The 16970-nt window shown below is 39.4% G+C and overlaps 1 protein-coding gene across 7 annotated transcripts in view; it reads left to right on the forward strand.

Annotated features, from left to right (window-relative positions):
- Positions 1 to 16970, forward strand: part of RHOT1 (ras homolog family member T1) — a 63652-nt gene that overhangs the window by 5226 nt on the left and 41456 nt on the right. For all 7 annotated transcript variants that reach the window (XR_004280478.1, XM_032320272.1, XM_032320275.1 and 4 more), the window contains exons 2-3: positions 12997 to 13055; positions 14907 to 14988. Coding sequence is in view for 6 of the 7 variants with exons in the window: in XM_032320272.1 (XP_032176163.1) it covers positions 12997 to 13055; positions 14907 to 14988 (141 nt within the window). In the remaining variant the exon portion in view is untranslated. The remainder of the gene's footprint in view (positions 1 to 12996; positions 13056 to 14906; positions 14989 to 16970) is intronic.

Below are 16970 nucleotides of genomic sequence, written 5' to 3' on the forward strand. Positions count from 1 at the left end.
GCAGGCTCCCTGCTGAGCAGAGAGCCTGATGCGGGACTCGATCCCAGGACCCTGAGATCATGACCTGAGCCGAAGGCAGCGGCTTAACCCACTGAGCCACCCAGGCGCCCCCCTTATGATTTTCTTAATCACATTTTTTTCTAAAGCTTACTTTATTATAAGAATGTAATATATAATACATATAACATACAAAATATATATTAATAGACTATGTCATCAGTAAGGCTTCAGTCAACAGTAGTTATTAGTAGTTAAGTTTTGGGGAGTCAAAAATTATCTGAGGATTTGGGACTGCTGGGGATATGGGGAGTTGGTTGGTGCCTTTAATCTCTGTGTTGTTCAAAGATCACCTGTAGTTTTTTTTTGAGAGAGAGAGTGTGTGTGTAAGCGAACTGGGAGGGAGGGGTGCTGATGCAGAGAGAGAGAATCCCAACCAGGCTCCATGCTCAGTGCAGAGTTGGGTTTTGGGGCTTAATCTCATTACCCTGAGATCATGACTTGAGCCAAAATCAAGAGTGGGACATTTAACCTGCTGAGCTATCCAGGTGCTCCAGGTCATCTGTAGCTTTTGAAAGAATGAATAGTTCAAGTTAGTTCCATTTATTTAGCCTTTCCTTGTTTTCCAAACCAGTCCTCTTAGTCATGAACATTTGACCATTCTCCTTTCTTAAATCCAGTCTGATGTGTGGTTACTGTTAGCATTTGAGGGCAGCGTTCGTCCAGTGTCTTGTTCCAGGTCCTTAGCTTGGTTTTTGCCTGGGAGATTCCTGTGTTCTGGCAGTAAAGTAGTCCAGTGGTTTCTAATGACAGTGTCATGTCTATTCCATGTCTTGGCTGCCAGCAGTTAATATTTTTGCCAAAAGACGTCAGCTACTACTTGAAATACCAGCAGTCATCCTAGTGGGTTGGGGAAAGATCCTCAGGCATAAAGTAGGAATAAGAATCAAAGAAACTGGGGCACCTGGGTGGCTCGTGGGTTGAGGCCTCTGCCTTTGGCTCAGGTCATGGTCCCAGGGTCCTGGGATCGAGCCCCTCATTGGGCTCTCTGCTCAGCAGGGAGCCTGCTTCCCTTCCTCTCTACGTGCCTCTGCCTACTTGTGATCTCTGTCAAATAAATAAATAAAAATTTTAAATAAAATAAAAAAGAATCAAAGAAACTTCAGTAATCTAGCATTCATGTTGTTAGGAAAAAAACTTTCTGCACTCCCATTATTTATTTATTTATTTATTTATTTAAAAATATTTTATGTATTTGTTTGACAGAGATCACAAGTGGGGGGGGGAGGCACCCCGCTGAGCAGAGAGCCCGATGCAGGGCTCGATCCCAGGACCCTGGGATCATGACCTGAGCCGAAAACAGAGGTTTTAACCCACTGAGCCACCCAGGCGCCCCTCTGCAGTCCCTTTAAAGCCGTATTGCTTTCCATTCTGGTCTTTGTTAAATCCTCCAGTTTCAATTATACTGTGTTTAGTACCTGGGTGACAGTTTGTGACCAAGGATGTTCAGGCCTAGTCGGAAGAGTCTCTTTGTTCTTAGGAAGTTTGTTCTATGTCATTCTTGCATGTGTATCACACATCTGTCTTTTTGTTCCTCTGGCACTGGTTGAGCACTAGGCTTGATCTAGTGCAAAGGACAGGGATGGACCGTGACGTTTTTTTCTCCTGCAGCCCAAATAGTTGGCATGTGGTCAATGAAATTTTCCTTTGGAACAGTACCCAGCTGTTGCCCCAAATGGTAAAGTTTCCCAGTTAAAATAACTGGGAAACTCCATAGTCACCCTCCTCATCCCTGTATATTCTAATTACAAAATTTAGGAAGAGCCGACAAGGCTACGTAAGGAGCAGCAGATAAAAATGAGGAGTAGGTCCCTTTACCACTTGAAACACGGGGTGTTTGTTAACAAGAAAAATAGCCAATATGGCTGGTAAGATAGTAATTAAACCCAAAAATATTATTTCCGCTTCATGAATATTAGGAATTTGCTGTCATTTAGAACTAGATGTTCAAAAGATGTGATGAAAAGACAAAGAAATTTTTAGCCTGGATGAATCTCGATAATTTGTTCTATAGTGATGAGTTGTGTTTCCTGTGGATGACCTACTTAGAAGCATGGAGTCTCCGGCAGCGCTGGGGAATGTTGTGTTGAACTGATCAGGAGGCCTTCCGTCTCTGGGGATAATTGTGACCGTGCCTTTTGTTTTTAGAGATTAGTGTTTCTCAGGCAAAAGAGAGGAAGTAGAGAATGTTAGGTGGCTGGCTAACAATAATTTTTTGTTCTCCATATTAATATTTTTGTTAAATATCTTTCAATTATATTTTACATATATTTTATTAATAAATTATTTGTTATAAAGTTATGTAAGTATATATGGTATTTGTATTAAATATAAAATTTAATGGGTACAGTAATGAGAGAGGTTTGTTCCTTTATGGATATTATTATTTTTTAAAAGATTTTATTTATTTATTTGACAGACAGAGATCACAAATAGGCAGAGAGGCAGGCAGAGAGAGAGGAGGAAGCAGGCTCCCCGCCAAGCAGAGAGCCCAACGAGGGCTTGATCCCAGAACCCTGGGATCATGACCTGAGCCGAAGGCAGAGGCTTTAACCCACTGAGCCACCCAGGCACCCCTATGGAAATTATTTTTGAAGCTGTTGAAAATATGTAGTCTTTATACTCAGATCTGCCATTGTCGAGGGGCCTTTTGGATTGTAGGCTTGTTCAAATAGTTTTTTAAATTTAATATTCTAAAATGTTTTCATTGTTTTTAAGGTGCTTATTTGTTTCTCAGTTAAAATTAGTCTAAAATTAGTGGCCTATTGTAATTTTAAACCTGCTGCTTTCCTATTTCTTTCATGGTCTCATTCAGGGTAAGGTGGTTAGGCCTTAAAGGAACCAAAAAGCTCTAGTTTAGATTCACTGAAGCCTTTCTTAACTGAATCACGTCTGCCAATCTTTTATTAGTTAAAGTACCTATCATCTTACTGCTCTTCCAAAAGGAAACCCAAAATGATACTAATGAAAATGTACTCATTTTCTCCCCAAGTTCACTGTAATCTGTCTCTCTTGCTCTAATTTTCAACTTTTTTTTAAAAGAGGAAATCCCCCTTGGATTTTTATGTGGGAGAGATTCCTGTTCTTTGATTTTTAAAAAGCCTACTGTACAGTTACTTCAGAAAGTAGATGGAATTGTTATATTACAGGGAGTACTAAACCGCCTCAGATTTTTTTTTAACAGGTGAGGCAGAATATAAATGAGTAAATAAATAAAAGTACCACACTCTAAGTGGTAGTATCCATAAAAAGAGCTCAAATTGGGGGCACCTGGGTGGCTCGGTGGGTTAAAGCTTCTGCCTTCGGCTCGGGTCATGATCCCAGGGTCCTGGGATCGAGCCCTGCACGGGGTCTCTGCTCGGCAGGGAGCCTGCTTCCCCCTCTCTCTCTGCCTGCCTCTCTGCCTGCTTATGATCTCTGTCAAATGAATAAAATCTTAAAAAAAAAAAAAAAGAGCTCAAATTGAATGATTCTCACGTTTGGCGTCACCATCTGTATGTCTGTATGATCAAGCTTAAGTAAAGCTCTTTAATTGTTGTAGTTATGGTGCCCTTTTCTCTTGCCATCCTGCCGGGGGTTTTCCTCCTCTGTCCCTGAGGCCTGCCCTGTTGGAATGGAGCTGGTGGCAGGTTTGTACTTGGGCCGGAGCCTGCTGCTGCATCGGTGGCCAGAGCTGCCTTGTTGAGAGTGGTGAAGAAATCAGAATGTCCTCAGAATGTTGGTCTTTCCCTTCTGAAACTATCCCTGGGAAAGTAAGGGGTCCATGGGAAAAGCAGACAGAGACAATGGCCAGGAAAAAGGTTGTTCTCATGAGTTTTAAACAGAGAGATTAGGAAGAATGGATGACATGGAAGAGTTGTGGTGAGGGAGGGGACTTTAAAAGTAACGTGGAACGCCTGTTGAAGGCCTCTGTGGTTGTGAGTAAGGAGCAGTAAGTCTAGTTTTCTTGGAAATTAGTAGGCCTTTTAATGTTGGTGTTTGACTTCATTTTGATCATTTTTGTTGAACATTCCCAGTTGTGGATTAAAAGTTTGTTTTTTGTTTTTGTTGAACATTTCCAGTTGTGGATTAAAAGGTTTCTTCTGAAACTGGTGAGGGTTTGGAGTGGTGGGATACAAGCAAAATTTTAAAATGGTAATTCTAGGGGCCACTGGGTGGCTCAGTCATTAAGCATCTGCCTTTGCCCCAGGTCGTGATCCCAGGGTCCTGAGATCCAACCCCACCTTGGGCTCCCTGCTCAGCGGGAAGCCTGCTTCTCCCTCCCCCTGCTCATGCTCTCTTTCTCTCTCTCTCTCTCTCTCTCTCTCTCCCCCCCTCTCAAATAAATAAAATCTGATAAAAAATTAAAAAAGTAATTCTAAAAAGGGGATTGTGAGAGGAATCAAGGTCTGAAAGGTATCAACACAGACAGATTTCTCAAGGACCAAGCAAGTATCAAGAAGCATCTGAGTTATTGAGCATCTGATTCATTTTTCCCATTCTTAACATAGTTGATCAACGATAAGAATGTAGAGATGTAAGAGCTCTGCAGAAATGGAACAGTTTCTGGGAACATTGTGCTGGTGTTAGCTGTGGGTTTTTGGAGACACTAGGAAAAAAAAGACATCTCTACGCGGGTGAGAAAGACCCAGAAGTTCAAAGGTTACAGGAATTGTACAAGCATTGGCTCTTCTGGAAGGTTTGTTGTTTTTAGTACTTGGGAGTTTTATTACTTACTAAAATAGTGTATAGTACAGGGCCTGGTGGACTTCACTGGACTCAAAGCAGAGGCAACCTCCTGTCAGGTGACCCACAGTCAGCCCTGCTGTGTGTTGCCTTAAATCAGACATCACCACTCTTTGCAAGGAACTTTATTAGGGCTCTTTCCCAAATGCATTCTTCTTGCTCGGCAGCAGCTTCAGTTGCCAAGAGTAAAAAATAGGTGGGAGGTCCAAGTTCTAGGTTTTCTGAAGCTGCAATAAGGCAGTAGTTTGGTTCATTTTAAGGTTAACTGTTTGGCCTCCACTGTGCGTAATCATGTGCATAATCAGTAATTAGAATGGACTGCTGTGGATTTGGAGATGAATGTTACCTTGAGCTAGCTGAAGGGTTGGGGTTTCTGGGACCCTAAATAAGGCCACGCTGAAAGGAGTTACTTAAGGAAAAAAGTTAACGAAATGCTGATTGTTAGTCAGCAAGTTCTAGAAATTTCTGGATCCCATATTGCCCTGGAGAGTCCTACCTTGTTCTTATAGCTAGGTGAAAGTTCCTGACAAATCACTTTCCCATACACGAAATAGATAACAGATACAGTTTGGGGATCTGTCTGCCATTGTTGGGGTACTCTAAGGTACATCACTGTAAGGTACATGTAATGTGCACTTTTTTCATCTGTTATAGGCCAGTCTTCTAAGGTGTGCTACATGATAGTGTAGATTAATCACAGAGCATATAAGCATTGATAGCATCTAGTCTTTTTTTTTTTTTTTAAGATTTTGTTTATTTATTTGACAGAGAGAGATCACAAGTAGACAGAAAGGCAAGCAGAGAGAGAGGGGGAAGCAGGCTCCCCGCTGAGCAGAGAGCCCGATGCGGGACTCGATCCCAGGACACTGAGATCATGACCTGAGCCGAAGGCAGCGGCTTAACCCACTGAGCCACCCAGGCGCCCCATAGTCTTTTTTTTTTTTTAAACTGATGAGAAAATTGGGGCCCAGAGAGAGTCAGTGACAACTCAAGGTTATACTGCTAATTAGAAAGCTGATTCCCAAATCCAAGTTATCTGGCCCATTCTAGTGCTCACTTAACTCCTTTAATATAAACTGTGATCGTGATTATCACGACAAATGCCATTTGTGTATTTAATGTTTGCCAGGTGTTGTGCTGAGCATTATGTATCTGTCATTGTAATTAACCCTCTTACCAACTCACCAGCAGCTGTTTAGCATTATATAGATGAGTAAACTGAGGCTTGACGACTTGCCTGGGGAAACACAGCCAGTAACCGCTGGGACTAAGATTTCTGTCTAGTCTTGGCTGATTCCAAAGCTTTTATTTTTTTTTTCCCTTTTTTTTGGTGAAATATTTATATCAAAGGTATAAAGTATAATATAACAAGTACACATCACTTAAAGAAGACATTACCAATCAGTTGAAGCCCCTTGTATTTCCTTCTCTTTCTCTCAAAAGTAAACAACCACTTTCCTAAATTTTTTTTTTAAGATTTTATTTATTTATTTGACAGAAAGAGACAGCGAGAAAGGAAACACAAGCAGGGGAGAAGGCGAGGGAGAGGGAGAAGCAGGCTTCCCACAGAGGAGGGAGAGGGAACGACGTGTTAGATGCCCTGGGGCGCGATCCTAGGATCCTGGGATCGCACCTGTGCCAAAGGCAGACACTTAATGATTGAGCCACCCAGGTGCCCCACTTTCCTAAATTTCAAATCTGTGCTCTTAACCACTAAGCTGTAAGTTGCATTTACTAAGAGCATTTGCTAGGAGCTAAGATTCAGTAATGAGCAAGAAAGACACATTCTCTGTCCTTGTGGAATTTCCTGTGGGTGATAATGAAATTCTTGTTCCTTAGTCTTTCCAGACACTCAGTAGCTGGTAGGAAAAGTAAAGTTTTCATCAAGGAGGTCTAGGAAGTCCTTCAGGAGATCACTGGTGATATGCTGGATGTTTGCCTAGATGTTATACACGCATAGTACTGTCTTTAGAACCTACGTGTCTTAGTTCATTACTCAGTTTTTCCTCCTTGAGACCAAACTATATGCTGCTTTTATGAGCTTTTTTATTTTCTGCTATGTTTAGAGCAGAAAATATCCCTTTCTCTTCCCACCTTTCCCTGCCCCCTTTCCTTTTTTTCAAGCACAATTGAGCATAGCACTTGATCCCTACCTCTTTCATAGCAGTTTTATCTATCTTGTTTAATACATTTTCCATATTATCCCACAGAGTATGTAAGTTTAAACTTTGCATTTGGAAGACAGTCATGTGAATACTGAGCAAATGAATTGGTAGGAGTCTGCACAGGGAAGATGGGTCATGTAAAACCATAAGTTAATACTGTCTGTATGATCTTCCAGTGGTTTTTTCCCCTAGTTTGTCCAGACATGAGCAAATATGCCAGAATAGAACTTGTACTCTTGGATAGAAGGTCTATTGCAGTGTTTCTCGGTTTTTGAGCCATCTCTACTTCTCATAAATACCAAACTGTCATGTCCTTTACATTCTGGCAATTTTCTGAGTGTTCTACAATTCAGTTCAATTTTGACACTACCCTGAGTTAGCATCAGATCCTACAAGTTAAAGTCCAAGGTCCCCAACAAGATTACCCTTACTTTATTATTTTTTTTGAAGATTGTATTTACTTATTTGACAGTACAAGCAGAGGGAGCGGCAGGCAAAGGGAGAGGGAGAAGCAGGCTCTCTGCAGAGCAGGGAGCCAGATGTGGGGCTCGATCCCAGGACCCTGAGATCATGACCTGAGCCAAAGGCAGAATGCTTAACTGACTGAGCCACCCAGGTGTCCCTACCCTTACTTTAGACCCCAGCTACAACTGGGGTCCCTAGATTACCCACACTTCTTGGCTGACTACAAGTTTGGAGCTTCCTGCGACCCCCTTAGGTTTGATAATTCACTAGAACAACTCACAGAACTTAGGAAAGTGCTATACTTACATTTACACAAATGAACAGCCAGATTAAGAGGTATGTAGGGCAAGGTCTCGTAGGATCCTGAGCATGGGAGCATCTGTCCTCATGGAGTCAGAGTGTGCCACCTTCCTGGTTCATCATTATGTTCACCAACTAGGAAGCTCCCCTGAGCTTTGATGTCCAGAGTTGTTTTTTTTTTTAATGGGGATTCATTATGTAGACATGATTGATTAAATCAGTGACTATGTGATTGAACTCAATCTGTGGGCTCACTCTTGCCTTCACCCTACCAGCTGCTGGGTTTTGGGGTGGGGCTGAAAGTTCCAACCCACTGATTGCATGGTTGGTTTTTGTGACAAGGAGTCCCCATCCTAAAGCTCTCTAGGCCCTCCTGTCTAATCAGGATAAACTCAAGTTTGTTGAAAGAGACTGTAACAAAAGATACTCCTATCACCTAGGAACTTCCAAGGGATTTTGAAGCTCTGTGCCAGGAACTGGGTGGGGACAAAGACCAGATGGATTCTTTATTACATCATGCCCTCCTTTAATATTATTGGCAATTTCAACATTAATTGCACAGAGTAATTTTAGAATTACTTAGAATTTAGTAATTTTAGAATATATTTTTTTTCCTCAGAAGTTACCCTACTGTTCATAGCTCTTCAGCTGCTGTTAAGAAAAACTTTGAATGGGATAGTTCCAGAAGCTCCATGAGGTAGAACTTAATTTACTAAATGGCAGGGCTGAAACGATAGCAATGCTGTTGTACTTGGGCAAGGAGAAAGTAAGTCAGATAATTCAGTCTGGCTGCTGTGCTAGAGGTATTTCTCCCACTCATATAAAATTAGAAAATTCAGTTCATTATCAAATATTTGATTATTACGGTACTGTAGATGCAGACATGTTAAGTATGTACGTTGTATTCGTAACAGTTTAGTGTTCAGTTATGTGGCACAGAAGTAGCCCAAAGAAGGAAAGGGAGGGCTGCATTCGCCCTGGGATGTCTTTAGGGAAGAGGTAGAATTTGTGCTGCCCTTGAGAGATGGTTAACATTTGGAAAAGCAGAGGAGGGAGAGGGACCGATGTGTTAGATGAAGAAAACCATGTGAGGAGGCAAGATCCATAATAGCCTGTTTGTGCTTACACAGAGCAGAATGGCCTTATTTGAGCAAACCATGCATGTGGAAATAGTGGGAAATGAGATTAGATAGATGAGGTGGCATTAAATTATGCATGATTTTTAAAGGCCAGCAGAATGTTTCACCTTGATGTGGTAGGTAATTGAGAGTCAAGGCTTTTGATCAGATGAGTTAGAAAATGAAAAGATGTCTAAGAGAGAGGGGTTGCCATTTGTATTCTGATGGATTTTAATAAGAGGAGAGGTTGGAGGAAGGGATAGAAAATATCCTAATTACAGAAAGGTGGGAACGGAGAGAAAGGAATTAATATTAAAAATTTCAGAGGAAAATTTGACAGAATTCGAATGCTCAGTACAGAGGAAGGGTAAATCAAGCATGGCCAGTTTTTGAGTTTTTGCTTTTTGTCCTGATATGTAGAAAGAATATTCTTTTTTGGTGAAAATCTCATAAATCTGTTGGTATATAATCTCCATGAATGTAAAAATAAGGAAGAACTAGTGCCTTGATCAGGTGTATCCCCAGCACCAGGAATAGTGCCTCGCCTATAGAAGTCCTCAAGAAATATTTCTTGAAGGGGTGAAATAATGCATTTAACTTGCCATTCTTTAGGTAAATTTTAGTTGCCCTTTGTAAAAAAAAAATTTTTAAGTAGGCTCCACGCCCACTGTGGAGCCCCGTGTGGGGCTTGAACTCACAACCCTGAGATCAAGACCTGAGCTCAGATCAAGAGTTGGATGCTTAACTGACTGAGCCACCCAGACACCCTGCCATCTATAAATTTAGAACATGCCAGTTTTTACTACTAAATAGTGACTTTTAAAATAGTAATTGTTAACATTTTCTAGGAGCAAAAATTGTTTATATTTGTTGTAGAAAATTGGGAAAAGATGCAGAAGTACAAAAGCACAAAGAAAGTTGCGATTACATTTACTTCAGAGATGACTGCTTTGGTGTATAGATCCTTCAGGGTTGTTTTTTTTTTCCAGTGTGAATACATATTTTTTATAAAATGAGGTCATATAGTAATTCTGATTTATACCTGTATAAATGTCATTTTTTCAGAGTAAAATGGAACAATTTGAGCCTCTAAATAATGACAGTAGTGGATCATAACGCATAGAATAGTGTAGGAATCCATGAGACCATGCTGATATGAATCAGAAGGGAGTTTTTGCTTAAAGCAGAATGCAAAGTAATGTAGAAGGACTGATAGAAACACCACCACATAACCACCACTAAAGCAACACAAGACAGAACAAGCAACACAAGACATGAATGGCTGCTAAAACCAGTAGGTGAAAGTTTGATGAGAAACAGTATTCACATAGTCTCAACTTACAGTTGACTATAGTGGCTTGTAGTCTCACAGGATACTTATCAATTATAAAGGGAATGATAATAACCTGCAGACACCACATCCTCCAAGTGATGAAAATTAACATCACCATTAGTGGGACAAATTGACATAGCCTCCTTTCTACTGTGATGCACTTTGAGGGATACAGTATCATTTCTGGAATGTTCCTTCGCAGAATGCAAAACCTGAAATTAATTATGAGATAACATCATACAAACCCAATTGAGAGAGAGTCTACAAATTAAATGACTTGTTTTTTGTTTTTTTTTTTTAATGCTGAGGCCATGAAAGATAAAAAGAGGAATTCTTCCAGACTAAAGACTAAGGAAACATGATGACCAAATGCAACATTAGATCCTAGGGGAAGAAAAAGATTTTTCTTTTCTATAAGAGATGGTAATGGGACAAATGGTGAGATGTGAAATAAGGTCGACAGAGTAGATAATAGCACTGTTAGTGTTAATTTCCTGATCTTGACAGTACACCGTGGTTATGGAAGAGAATGATCTCGTTTTTAGGAAATACATACTTTAGGTGCTTAAGGGTGAAGAGGCATCTACAACTTACTCTTAAATGGTTTAAAAAGAGTAGGGGGAGGGAGAGGAAAGGAATGATAATATAATGTTAACATTTGAGGGATTTGGTTAAAGAATAGATATGACTCCTTTGTACTATTTTTGCAATGTTTCTGAAAGTCGATACTTTCTCAAAATAAGTTAAAAAAAAAAAGTGGAACCAGAGCTGGATTAGTCACCAGTGAATCAGTGAATATTTTAATTAATTTATATAGTTTTTGTGTATGTAGTGCTTGCTGACTTTAGGGGCTGTCATTCCTTCTCTGTATTATTGTCTTAATATTTTTTATTTTTTTTTAAGATTTTATTTATTTGGGAGAAAGAAAAAGAGGGAGCAGGAGGCATAGGGAGAGGGAGAAGCAGCCTCGCTGCTGAGCAGGGAACCTGATGCGGGACTTGATCCCAGGACCCTGATTGTGACCAGAGCCAAAGGCTGACACCTAATAGACTGAGCCACCCAGGCACCCCATGTCTTAATATTTTTTTAAAGTATGTTGCAGGAAAGAGAACACTGGCTTAGCCATCAGAAAGATGGGTTATTTTCTTAAGTCTGCAACTCATTTTTTTTTGTGAGCCCTTGAGAAATTGCTGTTTCTGGGTCCCAGGTTCTTCATCTGAATTTTGCAGGGGGCTGGATAAGCTGACATTGATAACTGTATTCTAGTGGTACTTTGAGATGGACTCTGGATTCACTGACATGGTTGGAACTCAGAGAAGTGTTATCTTATAGTCAGCTACTTGAAAAAGGCCCAAGCCTTCAAACACGAGTAAACTGAAAAGATCCTCAGAAATCGGAGCTATAAGATACCTGTCGCTCAGTCTACTCTGAGTTTCCCCTAGCAACACTTGTTTGCAGCATACCCTTTATGTGGTTTTGACCCACACTCTTTTTTTTCTTTTTCAAGCCATTCATTATTTTTCCGGAGACTTGACTTGTGGTTTTCATCACTGTTTCTTTTAGTCATCATTTTAAAAAAGGAATGTGACTTTTCTTCACTTTAAAATTTTCCAGTTCTTTAATATTTAGGCTTTATCTTTGGAAACTAATTTGCCGTTATGGCAGAGATTAATAGGCGGGTGGATTGTTTTCCTCTAGAATCACAAAAGGATTTAGTTGATGCAGTTGAATGTATATGATCAGAAAGTGATGGGAATGGAAATGAAATTTCCAAATGAAAATGAAGATTTTTAAGTTTGTGCATTAAAAATCTTTCTAGAAAAAAAAATCTTGCTAGGTTAGAAAATATAACAGGAAAGCTACTTTTGCTCTCACTAAGTTTTTCTATATGATAACCTAAAAAAAGAGAGAATGTACGGATGTCCAAAGCAGACACCCTTATCTTCTCTTGGTGAGGATGTAAGTTAGCTTGTTCTTTTTTAGAGGTGATTTAACAATAGTTATTAAAAATGAAGATTATGCATGCTAACGAGTTCACTTCTAGGAATATACCCTGTAGAAATATTCATTGCAGCATTGTTTATAAAGGCAAAAACTTGAACAGTGCTCATCGTTAGAAGACTGCATTAATAAATTAGGACATGTCTTATGATGGATTCTTATACAACTGTCAAGAAATAATGTAAGAGATCTTTTATATTAATGTAAAATGGATTTCCTGCTGCTATTTTTAAAAATTGTGATAAAATATTTAAGGAATATGGTTTGACGTTTTAACCATTTTTGAGAGTATGGTTAAGGGGCATTAAATACATTCACAGTGTTGTGTAATCATCAGCATTTTTTCCATCTAAAACTCTTTCATCATCCCCAATAAAACTCTGTGTTTATTACATAATAACTGTACCTTCACTCATCTCAGGAAATTTTTACATATGGACGTGGAATGCTACCCAAGTACATAATTAAACAATAAGGGAAGATTGTAAAATAGTATGAATGCTGCGATTCTACTTGTAAACTGTGTGGTGAATTACTATAATAGCATAAGTAAGGAAAAAATCTGGGAGACTTCATATACGAAACTGGTAGAAAGGGATTTGGGGGAAGATTTTTGCTTTTATATATTTTGTTAATTTTTTAGTTTTAAACAATGGGCATGTGTAACTTTCCAAAACAGAAAAAAAGATAAACTTTAAGCATTGTACTAAAACTGGGTGAGTTGGATGCCTCTGATTTTAGCTAATGAATAACAGACTGCTCTGTTGTTGAATTTGAGCTTATGGAGAATCTGGGCATTTTATTATTAAAATAATGATGTTTGTTTTCACAGCTAGAGTTGGGAAGACATCACTGATTATGTCTCTGGTCAGTGAAGAATTCCCAGAAGAGGTAAACATTTTTATGTCTTTTCTACATTTGAAATCTTTTTAATTTATCAAAATTGAGTTGAAGTGAAATAAGTTCTGCACTTTTTTGGCAGGTGTTTCCTTTCTGACAGCTGTGACTATAAAAGGGCTCATATTAGTTTACACAGGGCATCCCTGAAATATAGTGCAGGAGCAAGAATCAAACCAGATCTGGGTTCACTAAGTCCTTTCCTTTTCCTCCTTTGGATCTTGGCTAGGACATTTGTCATCTCTGTGCCTTAGTTGTCCCATCTGTAAAATGGGAGCTGGAAGGGCTATTACAGATCATCTAAGCTGTTAATCCTTTCCTAAAAACAAAATGTTATTCATAACCCCAAAATATAAAAGAGGCGAGTATTCCTTTAGTTGAAATAAGGGTGAAATGTCTAGCTGGCTCCCCACCTGCCTTCCATCTGACACTCCCTGGTCTTTGAGGCATTAGAACCCCTAGGATTCCGACCACATATCTGAGAACCTTTCATATTATCCATTACATCATTTTACAAATGAAGAAACTAATTCATAACACCACTGAAAGGATTGTTGTGTGTCTCAAAGGAGGTAAGGTTAATGATAATAGAGTAAGGTGATTTTATGATTACTGCAATAAATTTGTGTTCCAGAATGAGGGACTGTTGGCTTAGGCCTTATGTAAAGTTAGAATTCTGTTTTGGGGAATGGGATTGATGCAAATGGGATGAATACTATTTATTCTCTTCACGTAGTTAGTATTATTAGTCCCACAGTTTGCATTTCCTTTTTCTTTCCTCTTGTTTAGTTAGGAATATCTGTATAATCTCATTGTTTAGACAGGAATTTGGTATATTATATGGTAGTGTTTTCATCAGTTACAAATGCCATTATGACCATTCGTTGTTTCTTTTGTTTCCCCCCCTTTAAATAAGATACTGAAATAAGTAATTACTTAATTTGTGGAATGAAGTGTATCATCATCATATGATCACTTGGAGTATAATACCTAAAAGTTTTCTATGATCATTTAACTGAGTTTAGAATTGTCATTTTAGCATAGTCCTCTTGGGTATGGATAAGAGGTTTTTAATTAATTTTAAAAAATCATAGTCTTCCTTTAAAAATGGAGTCATTTAATAAGGCTTATGTAGCCAATCAGTTATCTTCTAGAAGAAATCAATTTTGATAATTTATTGTTTTATTTGAGAATTGCTTTGGATTAACATAGCTCCTCATTTGTAGAGTATCTTAAGCATCAAAAAAATGGAATGAAAATAGCATTTTAAAATCAAATGTTTGAAACACTGAATTAACTTAGGTATTGTTTTAGGCTGTGTTAGAGCTGAAGTATATTTAATATGTCCTGTGCCCACACAAGTAGAAATGTGCATGCTTTTTTTTTTTTTTTTAAAGATTTTATTTATTTATTTGAGAGAGAGAGATCACAAGTAGGCAGAGAGGCAGGCAGGAGTAGGGGGAAGCAGGCTCCCGTTGAGCAGAGAGCCAGATGCAGTGCTTGATCCCAGGACCCGGAGATCATGACCTGAGCTGAAGGCAGAGGCTCAACCCCCTGAGCCACCCAGGCACCCCTAAATGTGCATGTTTTTTTAAAAGAAGTGTTTTTCGGGACACCTGGGTGACTGGGTTGTGCATCCAACTCTTGATCTCATGTCTTGATCTCGAGGTTGTGGGTTCAAGCACAAAAAATAAGCATTTAAAAGTATAATAAATCTTCAAAGGATAAGTATGGGTGGAAGGGGATAATATATAGCTTAATTTACATGATCTGTTAACAAGTTTGATGGATAATAGCTGAAGGTTTTTTTTTTTCTTCCTTTTCTGTGTTTGTTTGCAAATGAAGGTTCCTCCCCGGGCAGAAGAAATTACCATTCCAGCTGATGTCACCCCTGAGAGAGTTCCTACACACATCGTAGATTACTCAGGTAATGAATATCCTCTTGTGGGTGAAGCTGCAGGGTTAATTGAATAGTCCTCAAAGAAGGGGTACATACTGATCTTTAAAAAATGTGCCAGGATAGGCGTTCCTTTTTCTCTTAGCAATAAATAATCATTTCCTAATCTTGTCTCATTTATATCTCCTTGCCAACCCCCACCCCATACCCCACATAAAGCCTCCATCTTGTAGTTCTCTGTCCTAGATCTACTAAGCTGGGTTCCATAATAATGAAAAAGAGTGATGATAAATGACGAGTAGTAGATAAATCATTACCCTCCTTGACTTGGCATGTTTGCAGAGGTAAGTTCTGGATTAATTTTGTTATCAGGCATTCAGGAATGCTCTTATGATGTAGAAAGAGTTCTGAGTTTGAGAATTTGTTGAGTTCTAAATTTGTTCTTTAATTTATCGGAATTGTCCCCTCCCCAAAATAACAGTTAAAACAGTTGTCAGCTTGCTTACATTATATGATAATAGAAGCACATTTGTATTGCTTTTAATAATTTAAAATTTTTCTACCCACTAGTACTTACTTTTTTTTTCTTTCAAAGATTTTATTTATTTATTTGACAGAAGGGGGTGGGGAGAGTGGCAGACAGAGGGAGAAGCAGGCTCACTGCTGAGCAGAGAGCCTGACGTGGGGCTCCATCTCAGGACTCTGTAATCATGACCTGAGCCAAAGGCAGATGCTTAACGACTGAGCGACCCAAGTGCCCCTCGGACTTACTTTTTTTTTTTTTTTTTTTTTAAAGATTTTATTTATTTATTTGACAGAGAGAGATCACAAGTAGGCAGAGAGGCAGGCAGAGAGAGAGGAGGAAGCAGGCTCCCTGCTGAGCAGAGAGCCGGATGCGGGACTCGATCCCAGGACCCTGAGATCATGACCTGAGCCGAAGGCAGCGGCTTAACCCACTGAGCCACCCAGGCGCCCCTCGGACTTACTTTTTAATCACTAAATTATTTTGCTTGTTCTGGGACTTCTTTAAAAAAAAAAAAAAAAAAAAGGGAGGCGTGCCTGGCTGGCTCAGTTGGTAGAGAGTGTGACTCTTGATCTTGGGTTTGTGAGTTCGATCCCCATGTTGGGAGTTAGTTGTAACAGATGGACCACTCTGATGGGTTATGTTTATAAAGTGGGAAGCTATGTGGGGGCAGGAAGTATATGGGGAATCTCTATACCTTCCACTCAGTTTTGCTGTACATTTAAAACTGCTCTAAAACATAAAATCTGTTTGTAAGAATGGCATAATTACATTGGTAATACTTTGTTTTCCTAAGCTGGTATTCCACCTACTTTAAAAGTGAAATACCAGGACTTGCAGTCCAGTACATATGATTATCAAACTCTTAAAATTTGGCTAGTCTAAGCTGAAAAGTGCTGTAAGTATAAAATACAGGTGGAATTAGAGAGTTGGTATGAGGGGTGACTGGGTGTCTCAGTGGGTTAAAACCTCTGCCTTCGGCTCAGGTCATGATCCCAGAGTGCTGGGATTGAGCCCCACATCGGGCTCTCTGCTTCGCAAGGAGCCTGCTTCCTCTTTCTCTGCCTGCCTCTGCCTACTTGTGATCTCTGTCTGTCAAATAAATAAATAAAATCTTAAAAAAAAAAAAGAAAAGACTTGATGTGAGAAAAAGAATGTAAATCTTATCACAATTCTTTTGTTGAGTACGTGATGAACTTTTAATATTTTTAATACCTTGGATTAAATGAAAATGTACTTTTACCTGTTCCTTTTTACTTTTTGAACAGGAAAGGGGCATAGGGAGAGGGGGAGAGAGAACCTTAAGCAGGCTCCACGCCCAGTGCAGAACCTATCATGGGGCTTGATCCTACGACCCTGAGATCGTGACCTGAGCCAAAATCAAGAGACAAACACTTGAGCCACCCACGTACCCCATCCTTTTGATTTTTTTAATGTGACTATGGCAACATTAAAAATGACATACATGGCTTGCTTATCCAGCTGCTAG

The sequence above is a fragment of the Mustela erminea genome, chromosome 18 (genome assembly GCF_009829155.1).
Source record: "Mustela erminea isolate mMusErm1 chromosome 18, mMusErm1.Pri, whole genome shotgun sequence".
NCBI classification, from domain to species: domain Eukaryota; kingdom Metazoa; phylum Chordata; class Mammalia; order Carnivora; family Mustelidae; genus Mustela; species Mustela erminea.